Raw genomic sequence first — 22,638 nt, 5'->3', positions numbered from 1 at the left:
ACTGTAATTAAAATCGTCATTAACATTTAGAAAAATCAAAAATTAATGTCCTCAATTAATGTCCATTTCTAGAACTTTAATTATCTAATAACTCTAGATGAAAAAAAAACAATACATTTTTAAAATTTATAACTTGCAACATCTACAAGCTATCGCGGCATATTAAGATACTTCAGTGTGTTTCATGTGTGTTTCTACGATCGACGTCACAACGAACGTCGATGAGATGACTGTACTCGGGGAAAATACTGTCGTTAGCGAAAACTCTTTTTCCTCATGATCTTTATCACGAGGCTGTTGATGATACAACAGGAGTACCGTATGATAGATGGAGAGACGGGGAGAAAGAGAAAAAGAGCTGAGTGAGAGAGAGAGAGAGAGAGAGAGAGAGAGAGAGAGAGAGAGAGAGGGAGAGACACGATCGCGCATACAGTTTCGGAAGGACTCGCGGGTGACGTTCATTGCCGCCGCCGTTGCCGCCACCGCCGATTGGTCCGCTCCGGTCCAGAGCTCCAGACTCCAGACTCCAAACTAAACTCCAGCTTTTAGCTTCGCGTCAGTCGCGTTCCGCCCGTCTTGGTCAGCGTACGCGTCGTGACGCTCCTTCGCGCGTCCGATCAGTCGTCGCACGCGGTGCCGGCTTTTCGTCTCGTTGTCGTCGTCTCTTCTTTCGTTTATTTAGCACGTCTTCTATCACGTGGTCCATACGCGTGCGGGTGCGTGTTTCACGCTCGCGCAACTTTTGACTCACTTCTTCTCGTTTATGCCACTACAAACAGTACAAACGTCATCCGCTGCGGGACGACTCGCATTAGAGTAAGTTCAATTGAAAGTGAAGTAATATAGAAGTATCAGATACGAAAGATTCTAATTTATTTAATGGTTTTTTTAATGCGCCATAAAAAAATATAAGTTTGATTTTTGATAGGGCGAATATTAAATGTCAAGCGGTTATACATCGAGTGATATCTAATATAAGAGATACCTTAATAATTAAAAAGTATATTGTTAAATTTTATTGAATAAATAAAAAAGAAAATTGATATTAGTTAATAATGGCTATCAAGTTTATTCAAAGTATACAAGATTTGTTTTTATTTTATTCTTGATGAGAATTAATTATTTATTTATTGATAAAAATTAATCATTTATTTAATGTTGTATTGTTATCGTTTATAAGCATGTGTGTGATATTTATTTAACTAAATAATAAAAGAGTATATTTGTTATACTAAAAAAAAAATGATTTAATAATATACGTTAATAATATTATAATATAATAAATTTAAAAATAAAAAAGCTCATTGCATATATATTAGAAAAATAAATACAAAAGTAATGGGCCAATACATAAAGCATAAAAAGCCTGATAACAAATAATATATTTTTTTGTGTCGGCTTATTTTTGTAATTATTTAATATCCTTAATATAAATATAAATAATATGTTCAATAATATGCATTTATATAATAATATATTGCATCTGATAATACACTTTGAAATTCAGATTTATTTAATTAATTTTACTATTTTGTTTATTCTTACAATGTCTTTTCTTTCTCTAAACAGTATCGAATTTCCCGATTACCTCATTCCGGAAATTTTTCCGATCTCACAAGATTCTCAAGAACGGAAGACTGAAAAATCTTCAACCATGAACGGGGTATCGAGTCAGTGCGCGAAGCTGAAGATGTACGATGACGAGGACGACAAGCCGATAATGATTAAGAAGCCCTTACCGCTGAAAACTGTTTCCTGGAGCGACAATATCGAGGAAAGCGATCTGGACGTTCCAGGAACACCCAGAACACCACGTACATCCACGACAAAAGGTACCTACAACATGAAACATGTTGAAAATAGATTGAATTGCCATTGGAAATTTAAAAAAAATTGTTAAATATGTCTTCGTGCAGACAATTCTTCTATCGCATAATCTTTCATTAGTTTTTTTATGTATGTTTGAAACGTACAATTATATGTAACTCCATTCATCATGATATATAATTACATAACAAAAATGTAAAAAATATACTTGTGCATAAATTTGATAACTTTATTACTATAGAAGAAAAGCCATTGTATGTATATATAAGTTTGTTTTTCGTTTTTCGGCTTGATCAATAAGCATAAACCGTTGATTTAATTCTCGCTCATATCTCGTCATAATGTATCGAACTTAAATGAACTTGACTTAAAATCCCACTAATATTTATAAGTTTATATGTAATTAATATCAAAATGTAAAATATTTATATTTGATTATAATTTTCAAGAAACACATTGTGATGATGAATTGAAGATTTTATATACGTATATATGTGTATGTATATACTTTACTTAAAATATTTTAAATCTCATTAATATGCAACGATGGTCAATAAGCTCATAAAATTCTTATCGGAAAGAAGTGACAGCATTCTTGAATCTAAAAAGAAGGAAATATTATATATAGAGGGGAGAGTTATTTTATCAAAATCAGAAAAGATATTTTACAGATTGATTAATTAGAATAATGAATTTTTTAATAACTTTTTTAATTTTTTTATTAGCGTGTTTTATTGACTATTAATATACTAATTTATATACTAACATATATACTATTATATATTTTTATTTTAAAAAGATATATAAATTTATCTAACTTAAAAATACTTTTGCAAAAAGTCCGATTAATTGGTGCAATTATATGTAGATATTCTACTTATTTATTATGTATTTACAGAAAAATCTGTGAATCTTTTTTGTCTGCACGCGCCAAATTTTGGTGAACGATCGTTAAAATGACTGTTCCCGTGTTAATTACACCACGATGATTTTGAGATGATAAGCAAGTACGGGCAAATCATCGGGATACAGTTATGGTTATGTGCAACATGTAACTGTAATTTTATGAGGATATGAAACGTGGAACAGGGTGTTATCGGAAATTCCAGAAAAATACACGCGAGCCGTTAAAAAATTAACCGTGATAATAAAGAAATTAGTCACGATTTTAAGATTGCAAGACATTAAATAAATTTATTGAGCATAAAAATAATATCGTTTTATGTTATAACTGCATTTTGACAGTTTTAAGAAAAAAAAGAAGTTTAGATTTTATTACATCGTTGAAAATAGTCTTAAGTATGCAGAAAAAATTCATAAAGATAAATATAGAAAATACACTCTTATGTGTGTGCATGTTTATACCGAAAATAATTAGATTTTGCTATCGCAATTGCCGATTTTCTCAAATGCCGAATCGACTGTAATTTGTGAACTTTGATAAAAATGTGGAATTCTTAAAAATTTGTCAATATCACGCGACTCGAACGATTCTCTAGGATTCCTCTAATGACCGCTTTGTCGCACGGACGTCGGTGCTGAATTCAATTATGCGACACGGTTCATTAGGAAGAGACGAACTAATTAAGTTTCCAACATGAATACGCGCTTCTCTCGTCCGTCCTCATCCTAGAGAAGCCGATCGCTCGCGAGAATCCAATAATATTGCATACAAAACCTTGAATCCGTTTTGCCGAGTACTTTCTACGCAATGTATTTACGCACGCAAAATAGAAGTGGATTATTTTAATCGCGTCACTCTTTATTTTCACGGATAAATTTATTTAAAATACTTATCAAAGGAGAATGCACACGACAACGGTGGACCGCAAAATTTTCATCATCTATTCTAGTTAAATTGTTAATTATCTCTTGTCGTTAATTATATTAGGTTGTATGCAGCATATATTGTCGCAGATTATATTATGATACTCCCAAGTCTGCAAAACGACGAGTTTCGCAGGCTATTGTGAAGATCGATTAATTGATCGATTATTGAATCCGGTGTCGAATAAAATGTTAATAGTTCTGCAAAAGCAATCGAATCAAACCACATCTTGCAGAACTCCTCTCAATGTGTAAATTTCAGATTTAAAAAAAAATTTATACATATGTTCATATGTACAATAATTGTAGAAAATAAACAGTTTTTGCTGCTTGAAAATATGTCTGTCAGAATTGAATGTTACATATGTGCAACGTAATGTGATAAGCCGTAAATTGTTTAGATTTCTTACGAAAGGATCTCATCTGTCATGTACGAATCACACACTAAGTTAGAAAACATTCAATTGCGGCACGACCACATACAGTTTATTCCGTTGCGATTACGCGACGTGATCACGGGTCGTGACATGCGATAGCGGAGATGTTGACACATCGTCACTTTACGTCGCCATCCAACGAAAATCTCGAACTTCGACAAAGGGGAAAGAAGAGAGTGATTATCGAGCATTTTATTAACGATCTAATCGTCGTTATGTTTCAGGTCATGAGAAGTGCATGTTTCATCACGATTTGGAGCTGGACCACCGACCGCCCACGCGAGAGGCCATGTTACCGGAAATGTCCCGAAGTTACAAGTTACTCTTGAGTTCGTTGGGTGAAGATCCGGAACGGCAGGGACTCTTGAAGACGCCGGAACGCGCCGCGAAAGCTATGCTCTTCTTCACTAAGGGATACGATCAAAGCCTCGAAGGTAAAATCCATTATTATTAATAAGCATCTATTATTAGTGTTCCTAAGTGTTTTTTTGATTCTTGACTTTCTCTCTATCTTTCTTTGGATTAATCTATCTTGCATTTACGTTGCGCAAGTGTCACGTTGCGAATATGTAGCATCATTTGTTTATAAAATTGATAAGAATTAGAACTACAGAATAAGTGGCATTAATAAAAATATTTTTAAAATTTAATCTTGCTCTCTAATAAAAAAGATAATATACAATTTTAAATTAAATTTAAATTATACTTGTTGAAAAACGGAATTGATTAAGAGAAACAACGAAATTATTTTTATTAAAGTATTTTGTATTTTGTATTGCATTAATGATACGCTTAAATTTATTGAAAAATATTTGAGTTATTAATAAGTTAATTATCTATAATATTTATTATTAGAAATTAGCTTTATTATTAGGAACTAGCTATTAATTATTCAATCGCTAATATCGTTTTTACAATACGCCTTATTATAAAAAAGTCAATATTGATGATGGCTACGAGCACAATTATTGCGTAATTATTTAAACTACTCTTTTTCTTTAGCTAGAATTGAAATTATAAAATTAATACGTATGTATGTAAGTATTGTATGCAAAAAATAGAAAAGAAAGAAACTGAACACAAATAGTGCAGCCTTGATGTGACGGTCGGCTAATGCAAGGTTGCACTCGAAGATCCGTGTATAACGTAAATTTTACAAGCGGCATTTACACGCGATCGTTTATTACTTAACGATAACGACGATCGATCGATCGATCGCTGTAGCAGGATTTCTGCAAATCTAGTTATTTTCCCGACGTTACAATTATTACAAGAATGTTAACCGGGCGAATCATTACAACATTTTTCGCGTCATTTTATGATCGAGATTATCGAAAAACCATTGTTTTCTGAGACTGTCAAATCGGCTCAACTATTGGCTTTGGCATGCTTTAGTTGACAGGAAATATAGGCCTATAAAAAATTATTATCAGATCGAATAATTAATATTTCTAACGTAAATGCATAGTTTGTATAAAATAGATTAGAATGAAGATATTTATATTTTGGATGTAAAAACAGAAGAAAAAAGTCAATAATTTGATGACAAATATGTGAAAATATTTGAAATATTTATGTTATAATATTGTTATTAATTGTGGACGTCTATGCATTGTTTAAAGAATGCCAGAGAAAGACACTTATGTTAAAATGGTTACATTCGAACTGGAAATGTTCTGCATTTCTAAAAAAAATTCTTCAAAGATTCTTTTAGAATTTGTATTCTTGATTAGGATACGATATTTGATGTTATCAATAAATACATACATAAAAATACTAAATAGTATTTCTTATATAAGTTCTTAAAAGTTTTTTATATTTTTTATATCAAATTTTATAAAATGTATGATAGTTTAGAAAGATAATACAATGACAATGTGTAAAATACTACTTATTGAAATCAAAACTGCCTAAAAAAATTTTAATACTGAGGATATTTATATTACGATATATATATATATATATATATATATATATATATATATATATATATACATAAAAGCTTGTTGAAGTTTGTGGCGAGAATCTTTTTCTCAAGTAGTTTCAAATAATTGTGAATAGAGTGGTAGTTGCTTTCATTAACTGAAATTTAAGAAATGCAGAATGCATTAAACTTCCGCTTATAGAAATGTGATGTGGCATAATTACTGTGGTACAATTGAGGGTATAATTTAAAACTTGAGAAGGTAATGAAAGAATTAACTGGGAAACCGTCGCACACGGTAAGCAAATTTCTTTTATTGCGAACAGTATATAGCGCAGAATTATAGACATGCACGTGTTCTTCATGAAAGTATCACACTTTTCGCCTTTTTTCCATTCTGCTCTCTATCACAAGCTGGAGGAGGAGGAGAGAAAAAGAATGAGACGCTGAGAGGCAAGAGGGTGGGACTTAAGTGCGATTCACAGAAAAGAGAACGTAAAGCTCTTGATATAAATGGGGTTCTCAGGGACGCGTAACTTCAGAAAAAAATCTCCTTCATCTTCTTCTTCCTCGTCTTTCATCGTCGAGTATAAATGTCATAATGCTTAAATAATTACGGTGATTGCAGAGATTCGGAAAAATATTTCTGCGTGTAATCAGGGTGATATAAAATTTTTTTTTTTTTACGGTCTCCTATGTCATTTCTTGACAGTCTTATTGTCATGTGTTTAATTAAAAGGATGGGGATTAATTAAAATATATTAATAATAATATTACAAATCTAATAATTGTGATGTTCAAATAGCAATATTTATTTTAATGATTGTTGATGGCATAACTAATATGTAATAATGTAACAAAAGAAAATAATCATGAATAATAAATCTTGAGAATAATTCTTTCTGGACGATAAAATCTTTTTTATCATTAAATTTTTAATTTATGTATTAGAAAAAGAGAGTAATGCTTTGTCTTTTTCGCCACAGCTCTCTCTATATATATGCTCACAGTAATTTTGAATCTGTGTCTTGAGTGAGTCGCGATAATGAGCTCTGAAGCCGGGAGCATCTATAGACGATGGATGAGGGATTTTAATTCACTTCAGTTCAGCTTGAACAGCTGAGAGACCCTCGAGATAAGCTCTTACGGCGCGCACTGGTGAATCTGAAACGAGAGGCACTTTCCTACAATCATCCTCTTGGACGAGCAATTCCATCGTGGTTTTTATCTTGCCCACTATATTTTTATACGAATTCCACTTAATATAAGAATCAAAATTTATATAATATAGATTATATATAATATTTTCGATAAATTTTTCTAGCACTTCTCTAAAAGAATTTTCAAAATGCACACACATATATAATGGCGTGTGAGAGCTTGTAAAAGTTAATCGAATCGCTGACGGAAGCCGATCACGTTTAAACCATCGGGTCGAAAATCCAACTTTATCGGCGAGCGTTTGGTCACGAATAGAGAAAAGGAAATTGCTCCACTACCACCTGTGTGTTACGCGAGCTGTTGACGCATCCTGCGAGCTGTGCACTTTCCGAGAAAATACGATAAATTGTACGGGATTAAATTATACGTTCACGAAGAATAAGATTAAACTGATTTTTTTCTCGTCTAATTCGATTACATTATATATATATATATATATGTTAAAAATTGAAAGCTATTTTATTTTGCCAAATTTGAATTAGAAGATCTGACTGTCGTCGACTTGTTTTGTATAACTCGTGATGCTATCCATTGGAAGAATTCAAGCTCGAATGTGGCCAGTTAAACGAATTCGTTGTCGGTCATTGCGAAGGTGTTTCTTGTTAAGGTTGCCGTGGAAACGGTGCGGAGAGCACCACCATTATCTAGCTACCCACTGCTTGCTCGTATATGTACACACTACTACTAGAGTCAACGGTACAGTAAGTAGGTCAATATCGGGTAAATCACAGCTAGGATAACTCAACTGCTAGGATGAAAGAACATTTCTTTTGCGGCACAGTACAAGTGTACTGTGGAGAATAATACTCAGCTGCTTTCATACATCGCTAAGTTAAAACCATCATACATATATGTATAAGTACGTGTATGAAAAATACAATTTTAATTGATTTATCAAATTAATTTGATACTCTATATTATTGCGGTTTATTGTGAAATAACGTTAATAAAATTCTCTCTAAAACTAATAAATTCTATTCTCTCGTTTCAGACGTAATAAACGATGCAGTATTCGATGAGGATCACGACGAGATGGTGGTGGTAAAAGACATCGAGATGTTCTCCATGTGCGAGCATCATTTGGTACCCTTCTACGGCAAAGTGTCGATTGGTTATCTACCTTGCAAGAAGATTTTGGGTCTTAGTAAACTCGCCAGGTAATTATCTTAATTGTAAATCTTAAATAGCGACGAAAATTAACTCGTTATTAAATCAAATAAAAATTAAAATAAACTTGAATAAAAGCTCTTGTGAATATATTATGTAAAGATGAAAGAAGGCAATTAAGAGCGAGTGAATCGTACAATGCTGTCAAATGGCAAATGTCACAACAATCGAGATAGATTGTGTCAAGTCTCTCCATATTACACATAAGAGTATATGAGATAATAAAGAAAATAAATACAGAGAAATGTTTACAAATATGATGTCTTATTTGTGAACACTTTTCTGTATTTATTTTCTTTATGTTAGTGCGCGATACGAAGGAACTTGACAGTCTGTCTCGAATGTTTAATGTTTAACATTTGCCATTTGACAGCATGTGGGACTCATTTGCGTTTTGTGTAATTTTTTATACTCTTATGTTTTTCTAATTTGAACAACTCGATTTTTATTCTTTGTTTACTTTGTAATTTTGTTGAAAATGATCAAAAGACCGAAATATAACGCTTTTTATTATTAAGTCTATCGCTATTTTTTATATTAATATGTATAATTTGATTATATAAAATATCTTTATATATAATTTTTATATATAATTTTTATATATAATTTTTATATATAATTTTATATATAATTTTTATATATAAATATAATTTGATTATATATTATATTTGATTATAATATACAAATATCAAATTATCTGTCTTTTCTCGTTAATCAAAATTAAGTTGAAATCTCTTGAGAATCAAAATTGTTTTTTTTTCTACTTGAACGAATCGCTCTATTAATTATATTTTTCTACCGTTTATGTGTGCTTGTGATATTATATGTATATCTATAAGATTTCAATCTTAATTTTGATACTTGATATGATTTGCATTAAAAATCTTTATTCAGTAATGATTATCTAATATCATCACTTAAAATACGCTGTGTTCTGTATTTTCTAATTCTACGTTTTAATTTTCCAATTTCCTAACACAAGATGTGTGTTTTCTAAGTTTTTATGACAGCACGGTTTTGATCGATAAATTGTGATTGTGTAGAAAAAAAAAGGATTTGTCTCTTTATTTATTCGACATTTATTCTCGTCGATGCTTCAACAATTTTGTTGAATAATACGTCCACTAGTCCTGGCCTTGATCAGTGACATAATAAGACGAAAAGAAAAAAAAAATGTGACGTGAGACTAATCTGCTAAGACTGTGTACACTTTCACGCGTGTACAAGCCCGGGATCTGTTTATCTATTAGACGCTTTTTAAAAGTAAATAAATAATAAAAACGCGATGGTATTTCGATGCACTGTCAGAGCGACGGCGTATTCTATAAACCGTTAGATTTTTTAATATTATATGTTAACATATCACATGCGCACACAAGACAACGGGGCGTCTCTATGGATGTAGAAAGAAATAATATTTGCATGTCCTCGACCTCAATCTTAATAACCCATTCTCCACGGGTGATTTTTAGGAACTTTGAGAAAAAATTTTCTATTTACAGGATCGTAGAAATCTTTAGCAGACGTCTTCAAGTGCAGGAGCGACTTACGAAGCAAATCGCGATAGCAGTTACGAAAGCTGTGCAGCCTGCAGGAGTCGCCGTCGTGGTTGAAGGAGTGTATGTATTTCTTCCATATATTCTTTAATATTATAAAATTTCTAAATTGTTTTATTTACACGCATGATTAGAACAAGTTCGGAATGCAGGAAAAAATCCATCTGAAATAAAATCTATAGACGCGCGAATGATTTAACATATAAAAAAGTGTGAGAACGCAGATGAAAAAAGAAACCAAGAAATATCACGGCAACATTGTGCATTGTCAAGCCGATTAAGATCGCTATCCTTTCAATCAATGCGAGATTCGTAGAATAGGTTTTCACAAGGTGGAATGATCGCATTCGTAAAAGAACACGACCTTGTACTATCGCGCGAATGTTGTTTGCAAGGTGCGGTGTGGAAGTTTCGCGATAATTAAAGCATTCACGTAACGATCCGGTTGTTCGTTACACGTCATATGCATTAGAGCGTGATAAATCTCAAGCGGGGGTGCGCGAATGTCATTTCGATAATCAGTGACGGGGGTTATTAATCATCTGATCGCTCTTGTTAATATCGTCCGCGACGTAATCGTGAATAATTCAAGAAAATCACGCTACGTGCATGTGACTCTTGATTTACAGTTACATTTTATTATCGAGATAATAACATATACAGGATTATATAAGATCCTAGGAGTATTGAAAATTGCGCGAATAACATTATTAATTAGAAGTTAATATTATCACTAGCGCGCATTAATTTTTATGGACTCGCATTTAAATATTGCTATTATTGATGCTATATTTACGAGCATCGTAGTTATTTTTATCGAGACCGCGCGAATAATTTATAATGCTATTTTTCCGCTGCTGCGACTCCCAATTTATCCCACGAAGGTGATAGATCAATAATTAATTATACCTAACATTATCAACGGCACTATTTTTGCTACAACCAACTACTATTTTTACTGATCTCTCAAATAATTCATAAACACTATTTTTATCGTTGTTTGATTCGTTCCACAGAAATGACAAGAACCGATCTATTTCATAATAAAGATTGATAGAAGCTTATTATGAACCATTATGAACGAGATTTCTGAGGACATTGAGATTGCGCGCATGTCTCTCATTTGTATGATTAGCATTAGTTGATCAAATCCTCCCGCTTGCAAAGAATAACATTGATAAAATCTATCTCTTGACTCATAAATTAGAAGACAAGCCCAAATATGTTTATAATACAAAGCAAACGAGTTCTAAAGATGTAAAGCAATTTTTTTTATCGCGCTTAATTATATACGATAGTAAATTAAGTAACATTTACACGCGCACTGTCGTAAGGAAAAAAAAAATTCCTTTGCATATCAGGCACATGTGCATGGTGATGAGAGGCGTGCAGAAGATCAACAGCAAGACAGTGACCTCGACGATGCTGGGCGTGTTCCGGGACGATCCAAAGACTCGCGAGGAATTTCTGAATCTGGTACACAACAAATAGACAGTCAAACGCATCGCGGTATCATCAGCATCACTGGCCGTGGGACCACTAATTAATTAATTTAACATTGCATGATATGCCGATCGCGACCGCCGTTCCCCTGGCTTCATCATCCGATTACTACCTCATTGCGAGGGTCTCGTTCAAGGGATTTCGTCGCCACGACACTTACTCGTATACATTCCCTTTATTTCCTAAAAAAGAAAATAGTGTCCCGGCGACGGTCCTCGTGTTTCTATCGAAACATGATCGGGAAAATTTAGAGCGATCACTATCCAAGTTGACCAAGCGCGAATGGATAGTGACACGCTTAACGTACGTCCCTCGCTGATAAGGGCGCGTTTAAACTGCTAATGTGAGTGACATTGACAATAGCGATGATGATGACGCATCATAGTCATCTGTGAAAACGTTCGCGAATTTTGAGATGATAATGATACGGAACTCGCGAACTGTTTATCGCAGAGCAAGCAGGACAACGACGTGGAACGTGTGAGTTCTGGTATGAAGGAGCAGCGAATAAATAGCAATTTGTCTGTAAAAACGTATAAATATTTAATGCGATAAGGAATATTGTAACGTAAATAAGTCGCTGCTGGATCAGCGATAATTTCCTGCCGAAATAGCCTCTATTCACTGCTCCTTTAAAGAACCTCGTTGCTTACAAAGAAACGTTTTTTAGAAAATTTGTCATCGAAAACTTCCGGCCGGCATAAAATTCGCACATCCAAGAGTCGACGCGCTTCTCGTGACAATAAATTATACACTCTATATATCGTATCGTTAGTAAAATTTTTCAAAGAGATTGCGCTCGACTTTTTTGCCTGTTTATGTCGATCGCGAGTTTCGAGATTCAATTTTATTTTGTTTGCACGATATTCGACATTTTATCGCAGATTTTGCGAAACTTGACAGCCACGAGTTTCGCATTATTGCATAATCGCAAAATTGTCTATTTTATTCATCATATGTATACCGTATTTGGTAATAAATGGATTTTATAATTATAAGGAGAATTTAAACAATATTTTAAAATTCAGAATTGGACGACGATTATTTTTTACGCACACATTTTTTAAAGCTAACATTAAATATCTTCACGATTTGATGAACGATTTTCGAAATTTAAATTTAAAAAAATCTTTTCAAAATTGATTAGGAAATAAAGTTTTGTTATATATTTGCAACTTTCTGAAGCGGACAGTATATTTTAAAAATGCATTTATACATATTACCGAATACTTTATATATATATATTTTTCAAGTGAGCGATTGTTTTGTATTTTTATTTGGATTGCAAATTTAAAAAAAATTGCAAAAAACGTCGCTAAATGCGCACTGCTTCAGCCATGCACTGCGCATTATCGTGACGAATTCTAATGGAAAATATTATTTTCTAAGTGCACACCGTATTTGCCTCATCTATCAAGATGGTTTCCGGGGAAAGTTAAATTATATCCTCGAAGAACATTCTCGATCATCAATGTTTACATATCATTAAACTAAAAGCTGATCGATCATTAAACTCAAATTCATTTTGCGTGTTCTATATTAATTTTGCAAGTGAAAATATTATTATCGCAAATTTATGTGTTCATATTTAAATTCATGTATGTGATTATATTCATAATTTATAAGGATATTTTATTTGTGGGGATGTAAAGATTTACGTATAAAAGATATATTATGTTCACAGCACTTTACTTTGCGTACTTATGGCTAGTCCAAGAGTTTTGCGTTGCATCGAAAATTTTAATTATATATTTTAACCATATAATATAATAAGATGTATATTTTAATTTATATTATGCACATATCGATTTTGTTAAAATATGTGATTGGAAACTTCCTGCCTCAACAGACTGAAGTGACACGAGCTTCGGTATATATTCTCCGGTATATTATACTTTCTAGTACGAAAAAAGGTGGAGGGAAATATTCACGTTATTACTTACGAGAAAGTGATTGTTCAATATTTGTAATATTTTTCTGACGATATTACATAAAGTGTTATATTTATATTTTCAACGATTGTTGTTCATATTTCTGCTCTTTTCTCTCTTTTAGAATAAATTCCAGTATAAATAATTCCAGAATAGATAAAATACAGCATTCTAAATATGATTTATTATACGATTTAGAATGCGTTCTCTCAGACGTAAACTTTTTTGTAATAATTTAATATATAATATGCATATTGTGTTAAATTTTCATACACAACATATTCTTGGAGTTTTTAAATAATTGATAAAAGTATTCGAATAATAATTTAATCGACGCACCTTGACCTACACGCATGAACGGTAAGTAATATGTGTATCTATGCTATTATGATATAAATCATTTCGCATGAAATAACGTCCCCAACCCAAATTCCATACTACTCTCTCTTAGACCTCGTATCTATTCCCGCCGAACACCTTATTCAATTCCCAATGAATCATGCGTCTCTTGCGCGTGTTAATTACACTTGGCACTGAAGAGATAAAATCACCTAGTTAACGAAAGATTCTACAACGTCCTAATAAAGCAAATATGTACAAATAAATTTTCCACCTTTTGCTCTCTTTTTTTTTAAATTTTATTCTAAATTATTTATATATATTTTTTTCGCGATTTTAAAATATCAGTAAAATATATACATGTTAAATATATGAAAAGTTTAATAAATTTTATTCTTTGTTCTATTTTTTAATATTTTTTATTTTATCGTGTGTGTATACTTTTTTAAATATTTTTCAGGGATTACAATACATCAGTAAAAAAAGGGAACGATGAACATAAAATTAACAAATTTTCAGATGATATCCTGAGTGTACACTCTTTTTGATACTTTATTTTATAGTTTTTTTATACTTTTCATCGATGACATGTTCACATTAACGTGCGAGCGATAAACGCCGAGCGAGAAACGTCGAATATTACGTTTCGAAATTGCGCAATGATGGTAACTCAATCTTCTTCACGATTGCTGATCCGCATACTGGAATTGGGTCCTCCTCACATATATCTTCCCTCTTATCTTGACGAAGAACAAAAATCATATTACCGTTTGAAGACTTCCGATTCCTGTTGCTGCGGCAGCAAGGAGTGGCGCAAGGCCATTTTGTTGTGCAATCAATTTGATTGCTGTTTCTATCATGCGAAACCTTGGCAGTGCACATAGTCATAGTAGTTTGTCCTGAGCGTCTTTTAGTCTTCTTAGCGGGACACAGCACGACGGGTTCACTAAAAATCAAATACATTTCCAATTCTAATCATTCATGTCTTTAATGATAATAGTTTTTTTTCTTTTATTATAGATCAAAAAATTGTATAAAATTTTTATTTTAGGGATCAAAAACCAAGTTAAATATATATCATATTATTTTTTAATTTATTATTAATAATATTTAATATTATATGTATATATATATATATATATATATATATATATATATATATATATATACAATATATATAATTTATATTCTTTTATTATTATATAATATTTCAAAAGAAATATTAAATATTATGTAATATTATTGAACATTATGTAATGTTATATGAAAATATTGAGATTTATTTAATGATATATATTTATTATAAAAATATTTTCATATATGTTATAAAAAAAATTAAAAATTGTCTAAATCAAAATGCCTCAACAATACAAATCGTTATAGCAGTTTGATATTAAAAAAATTTTACCTCGGTATGATTCCTGCAGTTGCCGGACACGGTGAGCAAGGAGTGCAGCAGGGTATCGGTGGACATCTCAGGACTCTCAGTGCCTCGACATTCAAAGACGACACTCCTCGCAACAATGCTCGCTGAATCGCGTTCTCGTATTCGGCGCGCTCCTTGATAACTCTCTCGTATTCCTTTCGAAGCTGTGTGATTTCAGATTCGAGCTATCGAAAAAGTACATTGTCATTTAAGTAACTGACAGATGGAAAATATAGCACAACGCACACATACAGTATATGCGATAAAATAATAACGTAACATCTTTTTTTTTTTAAGGAAATTACCTCGGACTCTCGTTTCGTCTTCACTTCGTTCTTTTGAAGTGTGATTTCAGATTCAAGCTATCGAAAAAGTATATTGTCATTTACGAGTAACTGACAGATGGAAAATATAGCACAACACACACATACAATATATGCGATAAAATAATAACGTAACATCTTTTTTTTTTTAAGGAAATTACCTCGGACTCTCGTTTCGTCTTCACTTCGTTCTTTTGAAGTGTGATTTCAGATTCAAGCTATCGAAAAAGTATATTGTCATTTACGAGTAACTGACAGATGGAAAATATAGCACAACACACACATACAATATATGCGATAAAATAATAACGTAACATCTTTTTTTTTTTAAGGAAATTACCTCGGACTCTCGTTCCGTCTTCTCTTCGTTCTGTTGAAGTGTGATTTCAGATTCAAGCTATCGAAAAAAGGACATTGTTATTTACGAATAATTGACAAATAGAAAATGCAGGGCAACGCATATATAGAGTATATGCAACAATATAATATTGTAACGTCTTTTTTTTAGAAAACTACCGTTGAATTTGTGTTTCCTTGCATTGTAGTTGAATTCATGTCGATAACTCGCTTCACTTCTTCATCTGAGTGATGACCAGGATTGTGGCCTGGATTATTAATTCCGGTTTTCTTAGTTTTGTTAATTTCTTTCTCATCATCTTCTTCATTTTCTTGATAATTGGTAGTTTCCACATTTTCTAAATTAGGCTCTTCGTCTTCTTCTTTTATCTGATCAACAGCTTGCGTTGGATTTTTAATTGAAGTCTCTTCATTTCCATCTTCTACCGAAGATTCTTCTGCATAGATCTTCTGCAAGAATTTATTTTTTTAACGTAATACAATGTAAAAAAATTATGAATTGATAATATTAGCTTATAATTAATTGTTTAATTATTCACACATATGAAAATTATATAATGGCAAAGTTTGTTACTGTATATTTTATTAAATTAATTTGATTAATTATATATATATATATATATATATATATAATCAGCCAATTTAGTTTTTTTTTATTCTTGTTTCTCGGAAAAAAATTAACAACAAATCTTACTTTATTGGATTTTTCGTTTTGTACTAATTTAACTGATGGATTATTCTTCTTCGTTAATGATTTGACATTCAATTGTGAAGAGTTCTGATAATGTGTAATTTGAGCTTTAAGATCTTCTATTTCGCGTGTTTTAATATCCATTTCGCATATACGAGCTAATAATTCCTTGCGAAGAGTGTCAATCTCATTTTTACAAATGTTGAGTTTGTTCTGCACGATTCCGGTCCACTGTTTAATTCGGCCCAGGATATCGATGAACATCAACTTCCATGAAAAAGAACAGAAAATAAACTTTTCGCGGAGAGATGAGGTAGATAATTAAAATAAATATTTATTATAGCAACAGCATTTTCAATAGAATTAAATTGGATTAAATAAATTGATAATTACGATTAATAATTTTTATAAAAATTAATTTAATTATAATTAAAGAGAAAGATAGACAAAAATTTTATTATTTTTTTCAAGAAAACCGGAAATTTTTTCAGGGATTTATATATCTTACAAATTTTTGAAAAGATTTTTGTTTTTACGCACAAATAATTGATCATAAGATATATTCATCATCAGATTCGTAAAACACAAAAAATATCGGGTTATCAATTGTACCCTCTCCTCTTTCGCCCTCGAGAAGTCGAAACAGTTTTATGACATTCTACTTGAATGTGGGGCTCAACCTTTAAATCATGCTCGAAGTTGTCGTCCAAAGTTGCTAAAGCCTTGCCAGCCTCCTCGAGATTTTGGTGCACGTATTCGATTATTTCATCTACCTTCCTGTCCCTGTTGACGAATGATGCAAAATAATAAAGTACTTTGCATAAATGTCGAACTGTTAAAAGAAAATAATTTTATACAAATAAAAAATATAATAAATATATTAAAGCACACATACATATGTAATTCTATCAATAATTCTGAACGTTTTTGAAACAATATTCTCTCTTTTTGACAAAATATTTAATAAATACATTAAGATTTTAATGATGCATACTAAACATGTAATGTGTGTGCATTATAAGCAATATATTCTCGTGCATTTATTTTTTATTACTCTATCTACATTCTTTGCAAACAAATTAATAATTTAATAAGCTAAAGTATTTGACTTTTTAAAGTAAAAGTGTAATTGATCTGTTCACCCGACTGATAGTGGTGTTTGACTGCGTGAAACGCAGAAACAGCATGGGCCATTTGCGGAGAGTTGCTTATCTTCATGAGATTTATTATCTATAATTTCCAATTGCGTGGATTCTTTCACAGATAACGAATCTATAAATCTTTTTTCGGATGATGGTGATAATGTCGGCGGATTTGAAGGCGGTGGTGGTGATATTTCCTGAATAAATGGTGATGCTTCGACAAGGGTTTTTTCTGCAACATCAGGCTCTACGGAAACATCCGCGCCACCCACGAGACGAATGTGACTAGATGTTTTCGATGAATTAATTTTGTGAACAACCATAGTCGATCTTTGACAGACCAGTATTTTGCTCGAAGATTTCCGGCGTTCGCTGATTGCGAGAACTGCGGAATGAGAAAGGATGTTTCTTAGGCTGAAAGAAGAAATATTCTCCTTGTCTCTTTTTCTCTCGGCTTACCATTCTTAGACACGTTTGAAGATTTGCGTTGCATATCGATTTTAATTATCAAAGCTCAAACGGCGGCGCTTCGTTTTGATAAAATATATCACATTTATTTTATATATTTGAAATGTCTAATACATTTGTGTCAAGTTTCGCAAAAATTGATAAATAAACGCAAATAATAAAAATATAGTTATCTTTATACATTAATCCGAAAATAAAGTAATGATGACAGACTTGTCAATTTAAATCTTTTAGAGCGGAATAATTTGACAGTTCAATGACAGCATGAGAAAAGTATAAATCGATATGAACTTGGCAAATCATCGATATGTTTCAAAGATCAGAAATTTTTGAAGTAATCGGATATTTAGAGGTGGAAAAACGGAATTGCGTAAATATATTATAATATAAAAAAAAAGTTTAAAAATTGTGCTAATATCTACTTTATTTATTTCATTTTAATACATTTTAATACATTAATATGAAAATGTATAAAATGTGTAAAACGTATCGGACTTAGATTGAAGATTAAAATTTAATCAATCAGAATAAAGAAATTGTACTTAGTTCTTTTTCTTCTGATTAATCAAATTTTAATCTTTAATCTTTAGTCTTCAATTTTCGATGCGTAGTCTAATACGAGCTTATATAATATAATATATGTTCATAAAGAAATTATAATTATTTATTTTATAGTTTAATTTGTTACACAATATTATAAATTCAGTGAATATTTTTGAATATAAAGAATATATATTGTAAAATCTTTCTTTTTCCTGTCTCTATATTGTTAATAGAGTTTAGATAATTCAAGATTGCATCTTTCAAAAAAAGAATGTTACATAGCACATTGTATAAGAGAGAGAACAATTTTATTTTATAACTTATAAAGTGATATTTATCAAAAAATATCTTCATATCTTCATTCATATTACATTGGTTATCGTTAATTTTTTTTGTATGTATTCACTGGACGCCAAAAATACCTTCTTACATAGATTTAGGCACATTTAGGGAATATACAAATTGTACACATTCTATACTAAATGTAACTTCATATGAGAAGGTGTTATTGGCAATGTATATATTATCCAAATATTTATATTTATACAAGAATATATAATGTATATAAATCAAATAATCTCAATTATAATGGAATTATATATCCGATATTTCACAATCATTTGAAATATGCAGAAATAGTATAATATGTATGGAATAAATTGTAGTATAACATATAAATAGTTAAATTTTAAATTTTTAGATTTACAATTCAACATTGGACGCGTTCAGCAGAACAAACCGCTTAGTAAGTAGCAACCCAACCTGATTGATTCTTACTTTTAGAGCCAACAAATCAACGTCGAGTATTGACAAGTCAGCAATTGTTGTACTGAACGCGGCTTATGCCAATTTTTCTTTGCTCTCTCTCTATGCTATCCATAGAATAGACAATCTCCCATCTATTAATTCTTAGCAGCATTATCTCGAGACAGAGATTTAAGGAGAAAAAAGCGATGTGGCAATGCGACATAGACAAAGAACAACAGCGATATTATCATGGATAACGATGAAATTTATATATACATACATTATAAACTACTATTTTTATTTTTATTAAATCATGTTTCTTAATCTTAATAAAATATCTCTCTCGCACTTTCCATTTCGTCCATTCAAACTAAATATATGACGTTTTTAAAGTTAAAAAAAAAGAGATGTATGTAAACAAATAATAATCTTAATAATTACATATTTATTTCATGCATTTTTTTTCGGTGGTGGCCTGTAGACGCCGACTACAACAGCATGATCTCTTTCATATGGTTCGAGTGTGATTTGCTCCTGTGGTTTTAAATTGTCGGCAATTAATTTCTTCACTTCTGACGCGAAGACCACCTCAGATTGTGAGATTGAATCTATGCAACTCGCCTTAAATCGATAAATGATAAATCTCCAAACTTTGTAAATTTTTAAACTTAAGGATACATTTTGTAATAAATCAAATATCTTACCTTAATAGAAATAACAAAGTGCCCACCACTTTTAAGGAAATTTTGCGCATTTAAGGCGACAATTCTAGCCTGATCCGGCTGAGCCACATCCGAAAAAATAGTATCTACCATTCCTACTAACATCCTGTATTTATGAGGATGCCTCGCGTCCTCAACTATAGGAATGATGTTACTTCTTTTCTTAGCAACCTCTATAAGATCTCTGCCTGTTCTGTTGGAGAATTCCACTGCAAATACGATCCCTTCCTATTCATAAAAATATCGAGATATTTATATATTCTCAATTTTCCCTATATAATTTATATAAATGTTAATATTATTAATATATAATATAGTTGCTGTATACTCTCTTTTTTTAAAAGTAAAATTAGATTTTACTCATTCAGAAAAAAGCGAGCATATAATTATTCTAGCATCACTTCGACACCAAGTTCACAATTATGAGCTAACTTGGCTCTAATGTATGCATAATTAAATAATTTTTCACATCTTTTTTATATTTCTGTTATAAATCAAACTTACTGGACCAACTACATCAGCAACATGAGACACAGTGGTACCTGATGCAGCACCTAAATATAATACTTTGCTTCCAGGAGGCATATAAATTTTATCAATACCTCCAACAATAGCAGCGGCTAATTTGGATCTAAATGGATTCCACACTCTATATTCAATTTTCTCACCAGGATTGTCAGTCTGCATAATATAAAAAACATTTTATACTATTAATTCACAAAAATATAAAAGGCAAATGCAGTAAAATTAATGCAATACAAGTTGAGCTTACATCTACACTGATTCTTTTTTCTCCATACACTGCTGTTCCAGGTACTAAGCTTAAAGTTACTAATGCATCTTCCTTTCCTCTAGCTATAAACACTCCCTCATGACGATGCGGCTCTATTATTACATTCTTTCCACCTTTAAAGCCACCTCCTCTGTGATCTCCTCGGCCACCACTTCTTCTATCACCACCTCTACCACCTCTTCCTCCACGACCTCCTCCTCCACGACCTCCCCCAAAACCTCCTCCACGGCCGCCGCCACGACCACCTCCACCTCCACGACCACCACCACGACCACTTCCTCCTCTACCTGGTGAAAATCCTGCAAATTACAAAAAAGCACTTATAATAAGTGAAAAATACACCTATATGTATAATGTATTTGTGACTTTAATTAAATATTCATTCATATAAGCATTCTATTGTATATTCCAATTCTCAGAGTAAATGTTCTATATATATATATATATATATATATATGTGTGTGTGTGTGTGTGTGTGTGTGTGTGTGTGTGTGTGTTAATTCTCTTCCAATTTTTTTAAAACATATATTTTGTATATTTTAAGGAAAGAAATTTAAAGATCACATATAGATTATCTTGATTCTATCCACATTTTAATATCTAAAGGATCTTAAATAATAAAAAAAAATGTTAAAAATTCATTTTTTTGCTTTTGTTTTGTATATGATTATTTTCTACAGATGTCAAGGAATATATGTATGTATATAACTATTTCTAGATTTTTTCAAACTGTGAGCTAAAAAATTACAATAAGATATCATAATCCATATCTGCCCAGAAACAGAGCGAAAAAAATTTGACTTAAAGGAATTAATTTACTAAAGAAAACACATTATAGAGAATATTTATCTGATCAGACTTCAGATTAAATTAAGATGCAAACACAATTTTGCTCTCTTTCTTTTTTTAAATAAATAATAAATATATTTGTTATACTCATAATAAAATATATAGTAATATCAGATAACATACAATAACATCAAATTAATTAAGATAGAAAAATCATAAAACTGTGATCAAATTTATACAAAAATCGTAATAAAAGACTAGTTTATATGGCAATACACGTGCGTAACGTACGTTTCACGTACATTCGGCTTCTAAGGTTAGCTGATGATCATGCTGCTCTATCAGGAAAAATACTTATAACATGACATAAACATATATCTAGGATTATCGCGAGTACTATTAAAAATAGCCATAAATCTAAGTAATAGAGAAAAATTAAAATAAAATTAAAATTGAACTCCGGCCACGTGTTAAATTTCAAAAAGCATTTTTCATTAAAGGTTAGCCTCGTTGATGAAAACCGTGTATCGTAATATAAGCATTCAAAAATTATAAAATAAACAAAAAAATTACAAAATTATAAAATTAGTATAAATAACGCGCATATTTACATTACCTGGTCTGCCCATGACGAACCGTATATACGTTCAGCTCACGAGATTATTCAGTCAGCTCAAAGCCCCAAAGCCACATGCGTTAAACAGCGTCAAAGTTTTCAGAAGGAAAGGCACATTGAAAAAGAACAAGGAAAGAGAGCCACCACCTTCCGGTACAGAAGGCAAATTCGAAATGATGATTGGTTGATTCCTCTATGTGCGCATTTATTTAGATGCGTTCAAAAATTTTACCTGTAGGATAATTTAGGACAAAAAAAAAGCAAAAATCTCTTTGTCGTGATTGGTTAA

The 22,638-nt window shown here is 31.5% G+C and overlaps 3 protein-coding genes across 3 annotated transcripts; 1 reads left to right on the top strand and 2 right to left on the bottom strand.

Annotated features, from left to right (window-relative positions):
* Positions 1 to 505: 505 nt before the first annotated feature.
* On the top strand, positions 506 to 13,478 carry LOC126854063 (GTP cyclohydrolase 1). The gene is made up of 6 exons (XM_050600462.1): positions 506 to 816; positions 1,570 to 1,832; positions 4,316 to 4,525; positions 8,228 to 8,393; positions 9,906 to 10,022; positions 11,321 to 13,478. Exons 1-6 carry the CDS (start codon positions 764 to 766, stop codon positions 11,448 to 11,450), a joined length of 939 nt encoding a protein of 312 aa, XP_050456419.1. The 5' UTR covers positions 506 to 763; the 3' UTR covers positions 11,451 to 13,478.
* Positions 13,479 to 14,276: 798 nt separating this feature from the next.
* Positions 14,277 to 17,235, bottom strand: LOC126854449 (neurofilament medium polypeptide-like). The gene is made up of 8 exons (XM_050605412.1): positions 17,210 to 17,235; positions 16,533 to 16,796; positions 15,998 to 16,288; positions 15,822 to 15,878; positions 15,643 to 15,699; positions 15,464 to 15,520; positions 15,141 to 15,343; positions 14,277 to 14,678 (listed from the first exon to the last, which is right to left on the bottom strand). The coding sequence occupies exons 2-8, from the start codon at positions 16,791 to 16,793 to the stop codon at positions 14,372 to 14,374; spliced, it is 1,233 nt and encodes a 410-aa protein (XP_050461369.1). The 5' UTR covers positions 16,794 to 16,796; positions 17,210 to 17,235; the 3' UTR covers positions 14,277 to 14,371.
* A 2,438-nt stretch (positions 17,236 to 19,673) lies between these two features.
* Positions 19,674 to 22,507, bottom strand: LOC126854071 (rRNA 2'-O-methyltransferase fibrillarin). The gene is made up of 5 exons (XM_050600475.1): positions 22,350 to 22,507; positions 20,924 to 21,243; positions 20,656 to 20,832; positions 20,134 to 20,379; positions 19,674 to 20,050 (listed from the first exon to the last, which is right to left on the bottom strand). The coding sequence occupies exons 1-5, from the start codon at positions 22,360 to 22,362 to the stop codon at positions 19,880 to 19,882; spliced, it is 927 nt and encodes a 308-aa protein (XP_050456432.1). The 5' UTR covers positions 22,363 to 22,507; the 3' UTR covers positions 19,674 to 19,879.
* Between the last annotated feature and the right edge of the window lie 131 nt (positions 22,508 to 22,638).

The sequence above is a fragment of the Cataglyphis hispanica genome, chromosome 1, assembly GCF_021464435.1.
Source record: "Cataglyphis hispanica isolate Lineage 1 chromosome 1, ULB_Chis1_1.0, whole genome shotgun sequence".
Lineage (NCBI taxonomy): Eukaryota > Metazoa > Arthropoda > Insecta > Hymenoptera > Formicidae > Cataglyphis > Cataglyphis hispanica.
Note: the sequence above shows the minus strand (reverse complement) of the source record. Positions and strands in the feature narration are given on the sequence as shown.